General features: G+C 42.1%; 1 protein-coding gene across 2 annotated transcripts in view; it reads right to left on the reverse strand.

The window, feature by feature from the left end:
* Positions 1 to 11,322: 11,322 nt before the first annotated feature.
* The window catches only part of CCDC88C (coiled-coil domain containing 88C), a 124,646-nt gene continuing 113,612 nt past the window's right edge, over positions 11,323 to 22,356 (reverse strand). The window contains exons 26-31 of one of the 2 annotated variants that reach the window (XM_074956122.1): positions 20,769 to 20,954; positions 18,827 to 18,895; positions 17,858 to 17,926; positions 16,495 to 16,796; positions 15,120 to 15,335; positions 11,323 to 13,777 (exon numbers count right to left, since the gene is read on the reverse strand). In XM_074956122.1, the coding sequence (XP_074812223.1) occupies positions 12,770 to 13,777; positions 15,120 to 15,335; positions 16,495 to 16,796; positions 17,858 to 17,926; positions 18,827 to 18,895; positions 20,769 to 20,954 (1,850 nt within the window). In that variant the 3' untranslated portion in view covers positions 11,323 to 12,769. The remainder of the gene's footprint in view (positions 13,778 to 15,119; positions 15,336 to 16,494; positions 16,797 to 17,857; positions 17,927 to 18,826; positions 18,896 to 20,768; positions 20,955 to 22,356) is intronic. The other variant, XM_074956123.1, reaches the window with a different exon arrangement.

Genomic DNA, 22,356 nt, shown 5'->3' on the forward strand with positions numbered 1-22,356 from the left:
GAGACTCACTTGAGAACAGGGGATCCCTGGAGAGCGCTGGGATAGGAAATTCACTGAGATGCAGCAGCACAGGTCTTCTGTCTTTCCAGCTCCTGACTCCAGCTGGCTGGCTTAGCTGACCTCCGCCCCACTCCCAGCAAGGCAGTGAGTGAGAGAGTCTGGAGGAGGAATGGGAGGAGATTGTGCTTCAGTTCCTGCTTCTCTTGCTGGTACCACAGCAGAGGAGTGAGACTATCAGCTGCCTCCTGCTTCACACGCTCAGAGAGCACAAGAACAAAACCACAACCTGAGGTGCACAAGTCAGTTAGAAAATAACCATACAGCCCATACACAACTGTTCAAACCTACACAAACACACTGGTGGTCACAGACACAACTCATAAGCGGGTCTAGCATATATACACAAATCCTATACACAGGGACCAAACATGCACAGCCCAGATTTCGCTGCGTGTAGTATGTCTGGATACACAATGTACGCCTGGTGTGTGCACACCGACAAGACATACACAAAGCATACAGAGTATTATTTGTATTGCAGTGGCTCCAAGAGGCCTCAAATGAGATCAGGGTCTCATCATGCTAGGTACATAAACATTATTTACATAAACATAATGAAAGACAGTCCATGTGAGATTCTGCAGGGACTGGAACCTGGGTCTGTGGTTGGCCCAACACAGCTGTGATAGGGCCATATGCCCTATCACATAGACCCGTGGAGATGAGCACCACAGGAAGTCCCCCGTAGAATGCCAGACTGATAACTTCTCTCCTGGCCCCTGATTGGTCCAGGCACTCTGTTTAAGCCCAGGAGTTGTTTCAGGAAGTGTCCATGCAAGGAGAGGGACTCCCCTGCCAGCCGTAGTAATGGACCTGCCTGTTGGCCCGCAGTCAGACTCCTGACCCCAGCTCTGACCTTTGGCACTGTTCCTAGCTTTTGACTGGCACTGCTATGACCACTAGGACTGACTGCCCAAGCCGCAGTCATGACAGTCCCTGCCTTGAAGAGTTTACAAACTACAAAGGGCTAGAGAGGAAGTATTGCTACCTGTAATTGACAGACGGGATGGGGAACTGAGGCACTGGGAGATTAATTCATTTGTCTAAGGTCATATAGGAAGCCTGTGGCAGAGCTGGAAACTGAATCTGAGTTGCAATCCAGTGCCTTACCCACAAGTCCATCTGTTCTCCTCCAGGACAAAGAGACGCACATTAGGAACGGCACAATGTATATTAAACACTGCAGAACACAGGTGTGGACACACACACACCATCAAATAAATAAATAAAAATCCATGCCAGTTTGGAGCATGGGATAGGTCCAGATAGGATCCATCCATTAAAAGAGAAGGTGCGAGCTATTGGGAATGTTGCTATATCCCCAAAGGTTTCAGAGCACAGATATTTTTGGCAGCCTTAAACTATTATAGAAGATCTGTGTCAAATTTATCAGTATTAAGCAAACTACCTGCATTTTTAATTAAAAGAAAATATTAAATGGATTTTGGCCAAGAGCCAAAAATAAGGTTGTGATAGGGGGCACTCACTTCCTGAGTGTCTCCTAGCAGCTGGGTGTGGTACTGCAATCTTTTCCCTATGCCTGGCCACCTTTATAGGTTGCCAGTCTTGCTAGGTGGGTCTTCAGTGGCTTAGCCTTCCGGCCAAGTCACACAGTCAAATGGACTCCTTCCAGGGTGATAATGAGTTCACCAAAGTGTCTGCCCTCAGCAGGGTCTTCAGCTCCATCTCTGGGCTCTGTACATTCAGCCCTCTGCTTAGACTTCTAAAGGAGCTTTGTCCCCTTCTCAAAGCCGAGGCCAATTCGCCAGTGGGTGGTGGAAGAACCTAGACCTGCCCACGCCTCTGGGTGCCAATCCAGGGACCCTATCCACAGCAGCTGCGTATGGCCTCCTTTAATAAGTTGCTGCTGTTTTCCCTGGGCTCTTCCCACCTTGTCCATTTGTCTTCACCCATTACAGGAGGGTTACAGTTCTCATGCCCCCCCCCCCTCTCTCTGGTCCAGTAAATGTAGCCAGTCAAGCTCCTTTGGCCAGATAGAAGCACCCTTCCTCACCCTTCTGGTCCCAGCCAGGAACTGGCCTGCTAAGCTCATACAGCTATTTTTATCTGAGCCTGCTGGGCTCTGATTAGCTGCTTCCATGTTGTCATCAAAATAAAGGTAAGGGTAACCACCCATCTGTATACAGTGCTATAAAATCCCTCCTGGCCAGAGGCACAAAAACCTCTTACCTGTAAAGGGTTAAGAAGCTCAAGTAACCTGGCTGGCCAAAAGGACCAATAAGGGGACAAGATACTTTCAAATCTGGGGGGTGGGGGGAAAAGGCTTTGTCTGTTCTGTTTGGCTTTTGCTGGAGACAGAACAAGAAAACAAGCACTCCAACTCCTTAGTAAGTATTTAGCAAGAAAATGAGTTAGATTGTCTTTTGTTTTGGCTTGTGATTTTCTCTGTGCTGAGAGGAGGGTGTATTCCTCATTTTTCTTTTTGTAACTTTAAGGTTTTACCTAGAGGGAAATTCTCTGTGTATTGAATCTGATTGCCCTGTGAGATTATCTCCCATTCTAATTTCACAGAGGTGCTTCTTTTACCTTTTTCCTTTCTAATAAAGTTCTGGTTTTTTTAAGAATCTGATTGGGTTTCTTTAGTGTCCTAAAAAACCCAAGGCTGCTGGTCTGTGCTCATCTTGTTTATTCTCAAGCCTCCCCAGGAAAGTGGAGTGTAGGGCTTGTGGGGATATTTTGGGGGAATGGGACTCAAAGTGGTCCTTTCCCTGATTCTTTGTTAAATCACTTGGTGGTGGCAGTGTTTACCTAATCCAAGGTACAAGGGAGAATTTGTGCCTTGGGGAAGTTTTAACCTAAGCTGGTAGAAATAAGCTTAGGGGGTCTTTCATGCGGGTCCCCACATCTGTACCCTAAAGTTCAGAGTGGGGAGGGAACCCTGACACATATGTCCTCCCTGGGCAGACCTGCGGGACCCACCTCCACTGTTCCTTTCCTGAGGCAGGGTGTAGTAGGCTCACTGGGCCTCCAGCAGGGGGCCACAAAGGGCCAGGTAAACCCCATCACAAAAATCTTTCAGGAAGCAAAATGAAAATTGTCTAGTTCCATCACCTTTTAATCAAAACCTTCCTGTGTTGTTAGCATATGATGCCTCTCTTGTTGGATTTGTCATTTCAAATATATGTAAAGAAAAACCCATAGCATTCGCTTCCAGGATATTATCGAAGGCTGGGAAGTGTTACTCTTAAATAAAGAGCCACTAGGCATTGTTTTGGGGTAATTATGTTTCATTAATACCTGTTTGGAGAAAAATCCACCTTGATCACAAGCCCCTGGTAATGACACTAGATCGAAAGGCAAACACTCCACCTTTAGCAGCAGCCAGAGTGCAGAGAGAAACGTTCATGTTAGCTGCATGGTTGACGTAAGCCGTTAGCGAGACATGCTAACACTGATGCATTATCCCAATTGCCACTGAAAGTAGACAGATGATCAAAAATAATATTGGTGAACAGAATCTCTTTTCTAGACCCCCGAAGTCTGATGATTAAACCCCTGATTTCCAGAGGTGCTGAACACTGGAGCTCTACCTGAAGTCAACAGGAGTTGTGGCTGATCAGTGTCTCTGGAAATCAGACTCTTGGACGCTGGACACATCATTTTCCATTAGAATCCACTGTAAAGGAATTATTTTTATGCCTCATTCTCTAAAGCAGGCATCTTGGATGGAGTTGCATCTCCACTTCTTGACACCCCCCCACCCCAAAAAAAGAAGAAACCAGACCACAATAAAACCCAGCAAACCCACCATAGTTGTGGTTGTTTTTTGTTTTGTCCATCCATTAAATACAACTCTTCTCAGTCCAGTTCATTGAGGCGGAAGCTGTACGGCTTGAGAGTAACTTGCCTCTGGTCTGTTGGCAAACATCCTGACAAGCTTTTAAAAGAAGAAAACAAAACACATGTGAATGTAGTTGCTGTAAAGCACACAGCTCAGCTATGGGGGTTTCTGGAGAGTTCGGGAGTGTTAACGGAGGATTGGCTGAAGTATGGGGCGATTCCTTTCAGGAGCACAGTTAATTCACAAGTAACTAGAACAAACTCTACTGCCATTAACACACACACACACACGTACCCCTCTCCCTCCTCCCCACCTCATTGCACGTTGGAACTCACTTAAAAAGAAAAATGTAATGACAGTACTTATAGTCTTTTCTCTCTAATGAATTATTCAAAACTGAGTTAACTATTCTGTGCATGTGACAATAATTCTTTCCGTTTTGCATTGGGAGACTGTCTTACTTTCGTGATGATTAATTAGTCCCATTGGGTAGGGTAACTTCTGGTAGGCAAGTGGCATAACCAAAAAATGCTGTGCTTAAAAATGAACAGGGCTAAACTGGTACTGTTAATGTCAGTTACTAATTACAGGGACATTGTCAATTAATTTAGACTTGATGTGGGAGAATACATCCAAAATTTGAATGGAAGTTTGCAAATACAATTTGGATGCTATTCATCACCCTTTTAATTTTTTCCATAAATTTTTTTGCATGAGTGATTTTTTTATTATTATTATTCACATGAACGTTTGCACATGGTGACATTCTCCTTTTCCACAAAGGCTAACTCCACAAGTGTTTATCTACATTTTTCCTACAGTTTATGTTTCAATCATCCAATAAGAGAACAAACCACCCAGTGGCTCAAATGACCAGTCACGCAATGACTAACATATGATCCAGGACATAAACAAAAGGAGCAGCTTTTACAGTGTGTGTAAAATAGCATAGCTCCTTGACAATTTATACCAGCTGAGGATCTACTCCAAAATTTCGATATACTGTACCTTCAGCTTGCACTCATCTCTGCTTGAGCTCCGGCTAAGGGCAAATGTTGTTATGAAAAGTTGAGTAAAATCCTTTCAGACATGTGAGTCTTGTGAGGATGGGGAGACAAATATCTTCCACTTTTAAAAAACATACCCCAGAGAAATAACTCCAAAACTAGCTGACTGCTGTAACAGCCTGTAAATGGTACTCATTGAGGTAGGTGGATGTGACAGTATTGTAAAAAGAAATTGACAGGATATTAATAAAGTTAAAAGCAGTAGAAAAATCAGTGATGAGATGAATAAGAGGTTACATGATAGAGCCATAAAAATGGTATAGAGAACGAAAATTGGCTGTTTCAAGAGTATGTACTGTGGGAAACATGATAAAGCACTGGGATAAAATCCTGGCTCCATTGAAGTCAATGGAAAAACTCTCAGTGGGGCCATGATTTCACTTCTTATCTCAACGGGCAGGGAGTGTCAATAATAGTTTGGAAAAAAAAAACAACACAAATAGTTTTTCTGTAATGGTCATGGCATACACAGAATACATAATGGTGTGGTGTGATATAAATGTGTTCACTGGCATTAATTTGGAATGATCTGCATAATTAATTTATGATTTTGTTTCTAGTGAATAACTTGTTCATCACAGACTCATACTGAAAAATCCCTTATACCACTTCACCTCATCTCTTTAGAGTTTCTAAAATCTAATTCACTTGTCACCATTAAACCAGTTACTTTACTGTATTGCTCTCAGCTTGGCTAATGAAAGATGGACGACTAGTCAATTTTACTCTTGGTTACCGTTGGGTTTCTAGTCAACTTTCACTTCCAGAGTCTCCAGCACACCAAGGTTGAAATTTTTACATGGCAAACACTGCATTAGCATAAACGATTAAATCCATTAGAATGCAACATACTGTGGGAACATTTCTATTGATTCTACTTACAAAACCTAAACTTGGGGCCAAATATGATCTGACAAAGTCTTGTTAACTTCTGAAATTGTTGATATTGCTGCTTATATAAACAAGGAAACAGACTCTTGGTCATGGGGGCTCCAGGAGGAACATAAAATTCTGTGGTAGGTTGAATGGAATTCAGTATTTTCCAAAATCAGCAAGGAAGGAAATGCTCTTTTGAGCTTATAAAACAATGGAAATAAAGTGGAAAGTTGAACTATTTAAAAATGTAAGTCCAAAGTGGTAGAAAGTCCCTCAATATATACAGAATGTTATGGCCTCTTTTAAATGTGTATATACTTCTATTGTTATTTTATACTACCAATTAATTCTTCCAAAGGTTTAGCCAACAGGGTTTTCTATACAACAAACTAAAATACTGCAAAGCCTCCTGTCCAAAAATAGCTATGAAGTCTAGCACCATTAAAATCTTGCTATGTGTATTAAGAATTTTAATACAGAAATATAGAAAAGACATAAATCTCTGTAACCAATAGAAAATGAGTTTTGAAATTAGATTGAACAACATACTGTCTTTGGCCATTATTAACACACATGTACAGCATCATAAATTTACACAGTGCTGTACAGGCACACATTACCTGACCTAAAGAGTTTACAATCTCAACTAGCCAATATCATGAAAAGGAGCCAAAACAAGGTAATACAGCTGAGCTAAAGGAGAGCATGGGGATTATTTATGATGAGCTGGCAGGAAGAATTGCTGGTAGCAATGGGTTTTAAGGCAAGATGTGGAGAAGAGGGCTCTTGGTGGAGGAGAAAAGGGAGACTGTTCCATTTGTCAGGGTAGCATGACAGAAAGCCAGATTGTGAGTGGGGAAAGATGACTTAGGAAGCAGCAAGGTGACTGTATAGGGAAGTGCTAAGGAGCAACAGAGGGACTTGAGAGCAGATACACAGGTAGGGACAAGACTGTGTATCAGCATTGCCTTGTAGGAGAGGATTTGAAGCTTGAATTTGATGTTGTGAGAAACAGGAGGCCACCAAAGGGGCTGATGAAGATGGTGTGACAGAAAAAGGCAACTGCAGTTCTAAAAGGTGGGAGGCCAGAAAGGTGACAGTAAAGAGAAGAAATGACTGTGGTGTAGCGAAGGCTTTTAGCAGTAGGGTAATGAAGAAAGGGCAGACTGTTGACATGAAATGATGAAGAGGGAAGAGGATTTGAACAGAGACTAGCGATGAGGGAAGAATTAAAGGACAGAGATGAGTCAAAGATAATATTGTGGGGATGGGCCTGGGAGACAAAAAACGGAGACTGGAGTTGTCAATGGTGACTGAGAAGGTAGGTGCTGAAGAAGGAAAGAATGAGCAGACTGAGGTGGCAGGACATCCCACGGGAGAGGTCTGAAAGACAGCTGGAGTTGCAGGACACAACAGAGAGGGTGAATTTGGGAGTGGACGGTAGTTATGGAATCACCCCCACACAAGTGGTAGTTCAAACCCTTGGTAGTAGATGAGGTTGCTGAGATTGAAGGAGGAGGCGGCAGCAGCTGGGAATGGAACCCTGGCAGATGCCAACCGGCCAGAGCGAATGAGAATGGTGCAAGATAAGATGGGAGCTGGAAGAGCTGAGATTTGCTAAGGCCAAGAGAGGTAAGCATGTGGAGCAGTGCTGTGAAAGGCAGCACCAGATCAAGAAGAGCAATCATGCAGAAGTGCTCCCAGGATTTAGATAGGAATGGCTCATTAGTGACCTTTCTCAGGCTGTTTCAATGGGCTGGAGAGGACGAAATCTAGGCTAGAAGTAATCGAAACCTTGAGAAGAGCAGTGCAGTCAGTTTCTAGTACCTTGTCCATTATAGAGATGAAATGACAGTGGCACTGGTAATTCGTGTGTTAACTAGAGTGGTAAGAAGGCTGCATATCAAAATTATTCAATTTAGTGAAATATTACAGTGAAGGTGTTTTAAAACACATAATTCTCCATGCAAAGGCCTAATTCAGAAGCTGTATTTGAGGCAGACCTATAAAAAAATGACCCAAATAACTTGTTTCTATTCTAAGCTGAGCAACTATATTGATGATACACAGGCATGTGCTATGCAGCAGTTTGAGAAAGTGATTTTAGTGAGCACACTGACCCTAGAAACTGATTCTTCCCCACCCCACGCAGTTCTTTAAAAAAAAAAAACCTTCTATTCACTGTGCACAAAGAAATATTATGCAAAAACACAAGTTATGTAACTTATCAATGTATCGATTACTCAAAATTCATAAAGGCACCTGTGCAGCCAATAGACCAAATTCAGAAGTGATTTATAAAACGGTGTCAGAGTTAGACTCTCCCTTTATGCTAATTTACACCCCTTTACATTCAGGTTCCCCTAGATCTATTCTCTCCATGTGTTAAGGATCTGGAGTGTAATTTACACCCTAAGTAGCTGGATTCTTTACATACACCATGTTATAGCTCCTCAGGGAATAAATTACCCCCACTTTAGACTTCCTGACACATGGGCAGAGTGAGTGTGAACAGGTTGAAGAAGAATCTGAGTGAAAGGGAGTTTAAGTTACCCACCTTATGCATCACATTTGCCTCTGGACCAATTATAGCTTTACAAACTGTGCTGATACAAGGTCTACTTGGGGCATACTGCTTGCTTGTCTCCATTCAATTTTGTATTACCATGAGACAGCTTCTTGCTTCAAAGCTCTGCATTCGGGCTAAAAAAACCCTAAAATCTCCAAGAGCCTCCCATATCAATACTTGTTCCCTGATCCTTGATGGTTTAACGTTTTTCAGTCCTCAGCATACAAATTTGAAGATTAAACGGCATTACATAAATACACAGTGCTCACACACAAAAATTCAAATAACCAAAGAAAAAATATTTCTAATAATTCACAAGCACTTGCAGCTTTTTTTCATAAGTTCACAAGGAATTTGAGAAATGTTTGTAAAATATATATTTAAAGATGCAGGAAGACAATCTTGGGAGTCCCATAACCTTCCAAATGCCCTGCAGAATGGTAAACTAATCATAATTTTAGAAACAGCACAAAGAGTTTGCTTCAGTGCATTACAAACATCTTTTTCCTGCTTCCAATTCAATAGTCTCTAGAGATGCCTTAGTTTTTTTCATTTGGTTCTCAAGCTGAAATATCCTGCTGGAAATTCTCATGGCCTTCTTTAATAATAATTATTATTGCACTATCTCCTCTTTCCCATACACTCCTTACATTCAGCTAATCCATAGGCTGTAAATCATTCCATGATTAATTGGAGATTCCCTCTGCATGCTTCAGAGATTTTCCTGGCTTAAAATTACTTACTTTAAACCAAATTTAAAAAAAAAAACCCTAACCAACTCTCACCTACCCACAAACCAATTGGCTGATCAGAAATAATTTCCAGCTATGTGGTGTGTGTCTGTCAATGTTCTAAACATACATGCTTTGTCCATTTTTACAAAGAGCTCCTACACTGCACTCCTTTATTATGGGAAAAAGTAACTTACATCTGGTATTCTGCTTTTTCAATTTCCTACACTTTAATCCCAGTTAAACTCAGAATAAACAGTCTGTATATGTGAAAGCCAACTTCAAACTCTGGTGCGCAGGAACAGAATATCCATTAGAGCAAACCCTCCTGTTACAAGGTTGTTCCTTAGAGGAGCAGGGCTTTACATTTCCTAACCAGGCCATACTAGATGAGATAGCATCAGTGAACAACATGTGTTTATCAAGAAGTACTGTACATACGAGCTGCTTTTTTAATTCAAGAGATTAACAAGGTCACTCGGGTGGTGGTGTTTTTAAAATAAAAATTACTCACTTATATTCAACAGCCTCACCCATTTCTGCGTATGAGTGCATTGCATAGTGAGAGTATTTCCACAGGGACAAGACTTGACTACAAATCTACTCACACTTATGGACAGATTCTCCAGAGCTCAGCAGTCAAGGGTTCGATCTCTTTGGAAAAATCTGTCCACTTATTTGGGTGCCTAACTATGAACAGCATTTTTTTGGAAAATCTGACCCTTACTGCAAAACATGATCACCAGAGAGAAAAAAAAAGCCATGACTATTGCTCTCTCACAGTCTGCTGTTTAAGAGGTGAGGGGGCTATAAATTTACTTTGAATTTTTAAAGTAACAAAGCAAAATAAAAGCAACCCTTTCTAAACCCCACATCTCATTTTACACCCACCCGCTTCCTAGAACATAGAATGATAGCTATAAGGAAGATAGTGGTACTATGGAAATTAAAGCAAGGATAGATCTATTAAATCACCTGGTTCACGTCCCTGTCAGCACTAGAGACTGTTCTTCCTAGTATTTTTTCCATTAGTTTGTATTAGGAAATCAGCTTATCTAACCTATTTTAAAATTTGTCAAGTGTTGGGGATTCCACTGCTTCCCGAGGGAATTCTATTGTATTGAGGCAGGAGATTCCCTGTCTCAAAGGCCTTTTCAGAGGGAGCGAAATGTTCCGAGTGCTCACACTGAATAGAAAATGAGTGGACTGATATACTCCGTAGCAAAGATTTTATAGCCACCAAGTCTATTAAAGATCAAGTGATAATGATGTATACATTGAACAGACTGCTGTATAATGTCCCTATAACAGAGCACTCACCTTTGCCTACTCACTCTTTAATGTTAATTCTCTTGATAGTTTGAGTGCTACAGCACAGGATATTAGGCTCACAGTGGCTTTGGTTTTTAAGACCACTTTAAGCTATAGTCACTGTTACAATTTGCGTTTTTAAAGTTATGTGATGCACTTAGATATGAGATAGAGGCAGTATAAGTTTAAATAAGACAAATAGGGATTAAAAACACCTCACATGCCAGTTTAATAAATAATTAGAAACATTGTTTTTCAAGCTGAAGAGATCAAGGCTGTGATGAAACTCGTGTGTCCTCATCAAATCAGAGCTGCTACAATGACTGTAATCTCGCAGATAGGGTTCTAACTCTTTAGTAGTTTAACCTGGAGGTCAGTGAATATATCCAAGCAAACTCTTGGATGAAGGATTTTTAAAAGAGGAGAATGCAGTAGATAAAGACATGCCTTTTTGGGGTTCTAGACTGAAATAGCAGGGAATGTTGCAAGTCACTTTACCAGTTCCTCAGTTTGGAGATAATGTTTATCCACGTTTGTAAGGTGCTTTGAGATTGATGCATGAAAAGTGTTATGTAAATTCATACTTGTTAAATATCAACAATTGTGCTTGGTGTTGTTTAAAATGATCTCTGCTCAGAAATGCTTACATCTAAGTGCCTGATCCTACGAAGGCATGCCTGTCATTTAATTCACAATTTGTTGCCCTGAAGCCCTCATTAAAGAGATTACAATCTAAACAATATCAATTTATGATAAAGCTAATATGGAAATATTGTACAGAGACGTGTGACTATATTGTTTGTGAATACTTTTCAGTATTAAAATAAATTTACACAAATCTCCCAGACTCAGATCTAGCCCCATCTCTGTGAATCTGGGATTTTCTAAAGGAAAAAATATATCGCACCAATTTTTTTTTAATCTTTTATTATAAACAATCCTGTAGTTTTCAGAATGTGATTGCTACATACTATATAACAAAAACATTCCTAACTGACCTAATATCAGTTTAAAATTGCTTACATATGTCTTTTACTATATTAAATCGGAACCAGTGTAAGGAAAATCTTAAAATTCTTTAGGGATTTAGTCTATCATAAGGAAAACACCTTTACAAACACGAAATAGAATTAAAGACACACGTTTCATCATATATACATAAGCAACTGATGAAACTCCTGACAGACACATATGAGAAGTTTTATTTGAGCATAAATAGATTTTTAAAAGTAAATTTCTTTCTCATGTATATAACATTATTTTGGTTTCTACACTGAACAAGTTCTTTAAGACAGAAACAAAGACTTCATCATATGAGAGAGATTCCTGTATATTACTTAGGACATGGGCAATCATGCACATGGGGATGCAAGAAGTGATAGCACATTTATTAATACAGTTTACACAGCACTCCTGTACAATGATTTAACTTTTCATTTACATGTGTACAAGTCACCTTTGTACATGGGATGCCATTTTTGCAACGCCATTGAAATCAGGCATCTCCCTGAACAGGCTGTATCAGTTCCAGTGTTTGTATACAAAATAAAGCAAGTGTCAAAAGGCAGCACCACTTAGCTTTCAGAATCGAGGATCTGCTGAACTGTGCGTATAGTGCAGGCAGCGAGGCAAGTACACTGACCTCTTTGTGTTCAAACAGTTCCCAATGTGAACGGTTAACATGGGACTCTTTAATTCTACTCCTCCTATTTATAAAATGCAGCTGTTACAAACATAATTGCTTTTACTTAGACCCACTGCAAAGCCATACACTTTTGCCCTTCAGCTTTTCTTTAAGCTACTGCAAGCGTCTGGTTCTTTTCCCCAGGGAGGAGTTTGGATTTTACATGATCTTTTATGCTATCTTAAGCCATTTTTCAAAATTAGGGCTGAATTCAACACAGTTAAATATGACCCATGAATGTTTCTTTAATGCAGAATCTGGGGGAACATGGGGGGAGGGCAGTATGAAGATAGAGAGAGGGGGTGACCAATTGTCAGAGAGTGGTGAGCCCTCACAGATCCCCTTGTCTTCAGCTGGATTTGCGGGTGCTCAGCACTTCTGAAAATTAGGCCCAAAATGTTTTGTGGGAGTCTATAAGAGGTCCACTTTGTTTTAGGCACTATAGTGTTAAAGGAAAGGCCCTGGTTTGGCTGTTGAGGTCTTTGTTTTAACCGTGAAAATGTCCTTTGTTCCATTAAAAACCAATGGCTGGAAGGCATTTAGACAAACTAGAAAATGAGGTGCAGGTAAATGCCTTTTAAGACCTGCCACAGTGTCTAGACAAACGCCACTACCAAATTCCACCCAAATGTCACTAGCTTAAAACATGTTACCAAACGAATCAACGGATTACACACATCCATACTCATACCAGACAGTCTGCTGGTCCCCATGGGGATCTGGAGATCCAGGAGTGCTCCTGGAGCTGCCCCCTCTGTTGGATTCCTCTATTCCCCCTGCACCAGTGTGGCCTTCTGGTGACCTACTCTGGCATTTGGTAATGAGGGCATCACTCCGACTTTGCCCTTGGGTAACATCGCCCTCAGTGTTACTAGAGGCAGCTCTGACAGGAGTCACGGTGGCCACTTCCCCGGAGCGTGGGGCTGGCTTGGATTTGACTTTAGCCGGTGTATATTGTGTGGGTGGATAGTGTTGCCCAGGCACTGTACTCGCTCGTTCCTGCTGCTGCACACTGTTGGCAGCAGCAGAAGACTGATGAAAAGAAAGAGGCCTCTCCTCCTTTGGAGGTGCCAGAGAAAGACGTCTCACGTCAAGCTGCCGACAACGGGAATCGACACCTTGCAAGGTGCACGCTGCCTTTGCAGACTGTGGCCTGTCTCGTACAGTAGCATGAGAGCCTGGGGGCACAGAGAGCCGCAAGGTCTGACTGCCAGAGTCTTTGCTAGCACGCACATCTGCACCCAGCTTCTGAGGGCTCTCCTGTCTGTATGCCTCGGGGCCTGTGGCTCGCAGGAGGTCTGCAGAGGCCAGACTAAACGCTCTGCTCAGTGAGGCATTCCTCTGGCTCATCGTACTGGTCTGCTGCGGTTGTGCCATCTGCCTCAGCCCATTGAGTGGCTGATGTGGTAGTGTGGAAGGAAGTTTAAGAGATCCTGTGGAGTTTGCCAGCGGCTCAGATTCAGCTGGTCTAAGGTTGGGTTTGACATAGTGTCCAGGTTTAGCCACTCTCCCCTCTTCACTGGCGATGGTCATTTTTATAGTTGGTGACACATAGCTGGTAGGCATCTTAGCTGTCTCCTTTCTACCTGGCTGACCCAGCTGGTTCCCAACAGGAGGGGGTTCATTTGCTTTTTTAAAATAATCACTCAGCAAGTCATCTCTGCTACTGGAAGTGTCCTACGGGGAGAAAATACACACATGGCACATTAAAGGCAACACTGTTATTAGGAAAATGCGTTTAGCGAGCAATTTTCCTCTCAAGGATGTCACAACATAATTCCACACATCAAGCAACCCAGGGATGAACACAAAGTAAATGTATGAGAGAGAGCACATGGCACTAAGTACAACATGCCTCACCTTCAAAGCGCTTTACGCACTAATTGGTGTGTCAGTGTCAACTTTTGAGGGACCCTCAACATCTTATATAAAACCACTTATTTCGTGCCTATAGCTGTGAGCACTGGAGGAAAGAATATCTAAATGTAGATCAATGAGTTACATGATGACTAAAATTAGATTGTGACAGCCTTATTTGCCAGTTTAATTGTCACCAGTTAAAGAAATTCATTTTGATAGCACCCTGGGCTGCAGCTCTTTTGCTTCATTTAGTATCGGCCAATTTAGTGCACATCAGTGATTGAGTGTTTGTCATTTCTAGAATGCAGGCTGTTATGGACAACACCTTGTTCCAATATTAGTGAAACAACAGGTGATTACTCTGAGTGGACATGTGCTAGCAGCCTACTATAGGGCAATTTCATTGGGCTTGAGTTTTTTTGGACCAAGGCCAACATACTGCACATATTAGATGCTGTATGTACAATAGATGAATGATTGATCATCCAGAAATTAATGTGCAATATTCTGAAGGCAAATAATTAACCTGGCCATAAAATAAAATATACAATAAATGCTTAATGGAGATGGACTCATGCAAAACATACGGATGACACTATCAACTGCTGTTGAGGTATTAGTACAAGGCATGCTGTGAACAGTTAATGGGCATGTTAGTTATAAAAAGAATGTGCTGAAACAACCTGATGTATTTCATTTCTTTGCTCTTCTCTGGGGTAGTACGTCATGGTTTAATATAGCTTTTCATTTCACTAGAGTTTACAGAGAAGGTTACTTCCAGTAGCAAAACCCATTTTGCTCACAGTAAAAAGTAATAGTTATAAAACAGCAGCTCATAATTCCATACTGTGTCAGAAGCATTCCAGGTTCAATCAAATGCTAAGAGTCTGGGTTATTTTTTATGTTAATCTAAATCTCTGTTGTGCATGTTAAAATTAGAGGGCCACCATATTGTGCTGTTACAATCCTCCCACCAAATAGGGGCTCATGCTCAACACTAGAAATACTTTAGGAATCATTAATATGAGTAATTTGGCTACTTTAGATTTTAAACTAAAGTGGTGATGAAACATTAAAACAAGCTTCCATAGGCGTTAACGTGCTTGCAGGCTGGAGTGAGGGGGTGAGCCGTTAACTGCACAGTGATAGCGATGGATACCCTTGGGATATACAGCGAAGTTGCTCTCCTACTCCCCCTGCCAGTTCTCTGGCTCACACTGTCACAACACGAATGACTGAGGACTGGTTCGACTGAACGCGAAGGTTCCTGATGGAGGGAATGAGATGGGAAATGGCAGGAGGGATACAGTGCATCAGCTTCTAACAGAAATTGGTGCAATGAGATAATTTCGGTTTCATTTAAGATGTGTCGCCGCTGAAAAGGAACAAGGATGACAGAAAGAATGAAAATATAGACATGATCACATGGTTACAGACAACGAGTGTTTTGCATTCAACTAATTTACCCCTAGAGGACTCACAACAAGGGACTAGGGTACATTTTAAAAGGTTTGTCTTAAACATTGAGGACCAAAATTCGCTGATGTCATAAGAGGGTGGGACTCCGATGACATCAGTAATGCTACTGGGCTGTTGATGTACCATTAACTTTCATTCACTTATGCCAGCAGTGAATTTGGTCTGAAGACATCAACATGTTTTGTACTGCGACATTTCACAAGACTGATATGCACCATCAATAAGCAATACAAGACATTTACAAACAAATGCATATTATTTCCTATAAAACATCTTTAAGAGCATAGTGAAATACTGTAGGATTGATTTCACCAACAGCACAACAGCACCACATGGTTCATAGAAACAGATAACACAATCCAGGGGAACAGAGACTTCCCTCCCCCAAATCCTTAATAAAATCCCCCTGAAAAAATTGGATCATGAGATTTTTTTAAATAGAGCAGACCTTCTTTAAGATGCACACTTTATCATTCAATTAGTGATGCTCATCAAGCTTCAGTTTTTGGCAGAGTTTTAGCAGCCAAGAACTGTATCAAAGGTTCAGATGATTAAAATTTAATTCTGTAGAATACTGCACAGAACAGTTACTAGCTCACAAATAATTAAAACTCACCTAAACTTAGAGCTGGTGGAATAATGGGAAAGTTTAATCACAAAGAATTAATAGATGAAAAAATACCAATATTCCAACACATATCACTTGCAATGAATTATTTCACTAGCTCTAGCTACAAATATAAAAATAAACTAACAGGATATTTGTGATGCATTATCCTTAGGGTTTTTTTTTGAGGGGGGGTGTGTGTTCGCTTAAATGCTGATTTCCAAAATTCATAGCTCACAATGAGCTTTGTGTAGCTCGAAGGCTTCTCTTTCTCTCACAACAGAAGTTGGTCCAACAAAAGATAATACCTCACCCACCTTTCCTCTCTCATGAGTCTCACAGTTATTAGTGAGAATCTCACTGTATTTCTTATTTTGTCCCCTCCCTGTCAGATCAGCTTGGAATATTTTCATGTCACCTGAGATAGCTATAGTTTTATTTTACGTACACTCGGTGGGGATAACTTGTTGGTCTCTTCCAGAAACTCTTCCAAAGTCACCATGTCATTGCCAGGAGAAGCAGATCGCTGCCTGCCAGCATAGGATTGGGTTGGGTTACTCCTCTGAGGTATGTCATAAGAGACTGAGCCATTCCTGTGAAGGGAGGGGTCTTGTCTGTTGTTAGAGCTTAAGATGGCAGAAGTGGAATGACAGATGTAGCTGTCTCTGGGCAAGGCAGGTGTGTCTCTACTTGGCACCATATCTTCACTGCTGAGGCTCTCAGATCTGCCGTGGATATGATCTGAAGAACCTGAGGAGGGGAATAAGCAGCATTAAAAACGCTTATTTTCCTCTATTTTAGCAGAATGTCAACTCCCTACTGAGGTAAGTATGTATGATTCAGTTCCTTTTCCATGCTGAATATGTCAACTAAAATTGGACTTTACAATCATTATTTCCTCCTCCCCAAAACCATATGAAATCAAAGATTCAGAATACCAGGAACAGTATATATTCCAAAGCTTCAAAAATGAATCCAGTTAAATGAGCCGAGGTACTTGCCCCCAGAACAGGAGTAAGAAGTTCTACTTCATGAGCCAGATTCTGAGCCACAACAGAAGAGCACACAACAAAAGTCAGCTTTGCACTACCTTGATCTCGGGGCTGTTGTGTGCAGGGCCAGTCCTCAAGTACAAGGTACAGCAGCCTTGATGCTCCTCTAAATTATGCTGGTTGCTAATGGTCCTAGGGAGTTGAAACAGCCACCAGGGGGTTGGTACAGTGTGGTAGCATCCTGGCCACATCCCTTCCTATGGCCAGGCTCTTTGCTAGCAGCAGGGATGACAGCTGAGCCTCCGTGTCAGCTCTGTGGCACTAAAAGAGCCTCCTAGCCCTGGCTTTGTGCCAACTTGAGAGCCAGAATTTGCCAGTGAGGCAGCAAAAAGTGGCTTCACCACGTTTAGCCTAATAGGTTTATCCTTGTCAATAGACAGAACTCTAGCAACCTAGAGGGCATGTTTATCTTATGAAGTTGTGCACAGAATGAGAATGCTGGAGAACTGCTTGTGTATACAGACAGAGTTTAACTCTGGACTTTCATCCATCAGAATACCCCAAAATGATGCCTGTGATATGGCAGAAGAATTGGTCTCTCTCTGTCCTAGAATTCAGGCCATGTTAGTCACGTTCATACTTTAAAAAATTATTCTTGCTAGCATTGTTTCAAGTCTCTGTGGTAGCCAGGCCCCTGCTCAGATTACAAAACCATGTTATTTGTTCAAGCCCAACTGGAAAGAAAAGAAAATGCTTTGCATGCAATTCAATTTCATTTCCTGTTCGGCAGAGGGCACCTCAGCTCTGAAAATATCTTACCTTTCAAGTTGAGAGGTGAACTATTGCTGGATGCATTTCGACTGTTCTCTAAACTATTTGGCTTGGAAACTGTAAAGAAACAGGAATATTAAGTTCATGAGCACATAACAAGGTCAAAAGTGCCTAAGAGCCCAAGTTCCATTGATTTTCAGTGAGACTTTGGATGCTAAATGCCTAAGTGACTTTTGAAAATATGACTTTGGTACTTTTGAAAATTTTACCAGAATGTGATGTACATCAAGTGAGAGCCTGGACACAACACAAATCAACCCTATTCTTCCTTTGTCAGGTGTTTAAGAACATCTCATTTTCTTACTACCATTTTGTGCAGAGAAATGTATTCTTCAGTTCGCTTCTACAGTAATTATGTTTGCCACAAAGAGAAATTTTAATGATGAAAAGGGCTAATGTGATGTTACATTTGATATACTAAGGTAGTTTTTATTGGTCCAACTATGAAACATGCATTTTTATTTAAAACGTTTTCTCTTTCTTCTCCTCTATTTTCAAGATCCTTTTTAGAGGCGAGCTAGTGAATTTTTAGTGCTGTTAACCAGCTTGCAAATTCAAAGTCCTCCAGGAAGGCACTTATTACCCAGAGCTGCTGCTACCACGCCCGAAGAAATCTACTATGGCTGATTCCTTCCCTCCCTGTTATATGTAAATATTGATCTTAAAAATCAGTGCATGCACTGAACATGCTGCTGCTGAGGCAGGTCAGTTTGTCTTGATTAGGAATTTCTTCTTTTTTTTTTATAAGTTTCGTTGGGAAATAATGAATTTTTTTTTAAAATCTTAAGATAAAAATAAAACATTTGGATCTAACACCCTAAAGAAATTACTAATAAACAATTTCAGATCATTTTATAATCCGAGTTTAACTATAATGGCCTATGAGGGTTTGTTTAGACATTATGAAGCAGGCCCCAATATAGAGGGTTAGTGTAATCTTACATTCCGTAAACTTACCATGTTGTCTGTTTCTTGAAAACTCTACCTCAAGGGATTGGTCACAAAGATTATCCTCTGAATTATATCCTGGAAAGAATATAAGATTTACTAGGTAACATTAAGTTTAGGAAGGTCAATCCCAAAGATTTACCTTGAACAGACCATTACAGTATAAGTGGTAAAGCCTGTTGAATGACTTTATAAAGGTTACATGGGAGAAGTATCCATCTCTTTGGCCACCATTTTGAATCAATGGGCCCACAGTCAAGTTGAGTTGGAGGGAAAGACTAGTGCGTTGTAATGTGACCTCCCACATGGTAGCTTTGCTAGTGTAAAGAAGCCCTATAACTAGGGCCTTACCAAATTCACAGTCCATTTTGGTCAATTTCACAGTCATAGGATTTCATGATTTTAGCTATTTAAATCTGAAATTTCATGGTGTTGTAACTGTAGGGATCCTGACCAAAAAAGAAGTTGGGGGGGGGGATGGGACGGGCACTTTCAAGGTTATTGTAGGGGGGTTGCGGTGCTGCTACCCTTACTTCTGCGCTGCAGCTGGCAGCGGTGCTGCCTTCAGAGGCTGGGCAGCTGGAGAGCGGTGACTGCTGGCCAGGACCCCAGTTCTGAAGGCAGCGCCGCCACCAGCAGCAGCGCAGAAGTAAGGATGGCATGGTACAGTATTGCCACCCTTACTTCTGTGCTACTGCTGGCGGGCTACTGCCTTCAGAGCTGGGCACCCGCCAACAGTCGCCGCTCTCTGGCTGCCCAGCTCTGAAGGCAGCCCAAAAGTAAGGGTGGCAATACTATGACCCCCCTAAAATAACCTTGCGATCCCCCTGCAACTCTCTTCTAGGTCAGGACCCCCAATTTGAGAAACGCTGATCTATCCCATGAAATCTGTACAGTATAGGGTAAAAGCACACAAAAAAACAGATTTCATGGTCCATAACGCGTTTTCCATGGCTGAGAATTTGATAGGGCCCTACCTATAACTTATCAGGGGGACCACTGTGTTACAGCTAGAGCCCTGCACGGATATAAAAATGTGGATCCTCATCCACCAGAATCAACATGCATCCAACCCATCCGCTAGCCGTCTTTTATGTGTATCCACATTTGTACCCGCAGCAGCAAGCCATCTTGCAACGGCTAGCGATGGGGAGGGTGGGGGAAGGACCGGAGATGAGCGAGCCGGGGGTGGGGTCTTGCAGGGAAGAGGCGGCACAAAGGTGGAGACCGGGGGTAAGGGGTGGTGCAGGGCCGGGGTCTTGAGGAGAAGGGACGGTGCGGGGGCATGGGGGAAGGGGTGTCGCATTGTGTGCTGCTCCTGGGGACTTGCAAGGGATGGCAGCAGCAGTGTGTGTTGCATCACAGTGGGGCGAAGAGGTGAGGTGCTGGGGCCCCACCTGCTCCAATCCCTGTGGCTGGGGGCGGGCCCCGCTGTCCAGCAGCTGGCGGGCCAGGAGCGCAGCCAGTGCTGCCAGGACGAGCCATGGTGGGGACGCGGGCATGCCGGAGGGACCCGAGCTGCTGGACAGGAAGCGGTGTGGCGAACGGGTGCTGGACAGCCCCGGCTCCGGCTCCAGCCTGCCGCCCAATCCCAGCCACTGGCCACTGGCCCCAAGTGCACTGCGCCCCCAGGGCTGCCCAATCTGGATAACGTGGGGCAGGTGCCACCAGTGAGTAGAGCCCTGAGTGGCTGTATCTGCATCCGATCCACAAAAATGGTCTGTGGGTATCTGCATCCGGGGATGCGGATATCCGTGAATATGAAGCGGATATCCATGGATTTGCAGGGCTCTCGTTATAGCATGTGCTGAGCTTCTGTAATTGTAGAAGGCCTATTATGTACCTTGCAGTATCTGTTATGATGGGAGGTCACATTACAGTGAAGTGGGGCTCCAAGTACTGGGAGTTGGACTAGCTGTAGATAGGCTAAATGCAAGCTTGCACCACGCACCTTTGGGTTTGCTTTGGTGCCTGGAAGTGGGAGTAGAACTTGAAGTGGTCACATGGATGGCTGAGGTAGAGTAAGTTCTGGAACCCAGCTCCATGCAGTGCTTAGTGGCAGAGTCTGCTGAATTTTCAACATTATCTTTGCTGCCTCCACGTTGGGAAATTCGGTTTGGTTTTAGATCCATTAACGCTGAGCAGGGGAGAAAGAGATAAATAAATGAGGCAATAGAGGACAACACAGTCAAACATGTATCTATCTATCTATCCACTTTTATAGACACAACAAGCAGGCACACACACAAATGCACAATAGAGGCGCTAGTTTTGCAAGCTTTTCAAGAACCAGTTCACTCTTGGGGAAGAGATTTCTGTAACCAGTTTTGTAATCCTATGTCTGCTCACTAGGGAGCTTCGGAGTGACAAGGGCTAATTTAGTGTCAGTAGGAAGGTTGTTTTTATACATGCAACACATATTGTGAAAGGAAGAGGATAGACATGGGAGCAAAGACATGAAAGCAGAACAAATAAGTGGGATATGAAATGCCTTAAGGTACATTTTATAAGCACTTGCTTCAGTAATAAAAGGGAATAAAGCTTCGATATATTGACGAGTCAAAGCCATATTCAAAACAAAGGTTCCTGATTTTAAAATCACCTAACAGGATTCATGTAAAGATATACTCTCTGTCCACACAGAATTCTGCTGTGATAAGAGCTCAGACTCTCCAGAGGCTTAAACTCTCCTCCTTCAATGCACTGATTTCTTAAACAGGATTTTTGGTTAACAACAAATACTGCCTGCTAAAATATTAAACACACCTAGGTGGACAGAAAGTCTTTTTTCCAGTGATGAGGTGGAATGTATTAAAAAACCCCAGTTAACACAGCTGATACATATTTTAAGGCTCAAATAAAACAGAGCGAAATTTAAAGCCTTCATTTTAGAAAACAGCCTTGATGAGAAGCAAGATTCTGGTTTCCTAAATTTTCCTGAAGTGAGGTTAATTAATGGTAATTAGATACTGAAAACAAAGCAGAGCAAGGTGGTCAGAATAAACAGCTGGCAGGGACAAAACAAAACCAGTTAGTTCAAAGGCACAGGGCAGCAACACAAATGTATTAGAGAAGGTGGACGAGGGTACTATTGGGTTATGCTGTTTCTGAAAGTTTCTCTCAGAAAAAAATGTCTTTTATAGCAGAGGTACAGTCTGTGTGTGCTTCCACAGCATGAAGTCTACACCATTTTTATTCTCTCCCACATTTTAGAAGTTTATAGCACAGCCATAAAAATTGTTATGGGCTAAAACTTGCCATGCAAGTTAATATTTCAAATTGCCTTTGAAAAATTAATGTAGTGCCCTTCGAAGATGCTGAATTAATAGCCCTGGAGACTGATGCTCTCTATTAATCCAAAGAGCAGGTAGCGACAGTGCAAACTTCTCTATGCTGCTGTGCCAGTGTGCTCAGCTCTGATATGGAGGAATAACCTCTGGGAGAGAAAGGGGAGTTTGGCCTCTCTGCTGAGGATGACCACAAGGGCACCAACTGTGATATGGACACGTGTCCAACAGGAAGTGGATTGTGACCTTGAG

The sequence above is a fragment of the Natator depressus genome, chromosome 6 (genome assembly GCF_965152275.1).
Source record: "Natator depressus isolate rNatDep1 chromosome 6, rNatDep2.hap1, whole genome shotgun sequence".
In the NCBI taxonomy this organism is placed as follows: Eukaryota; Metazoa; Chordata; order Testudines; family Cheloniidae; genus Natator; species Natator depressus.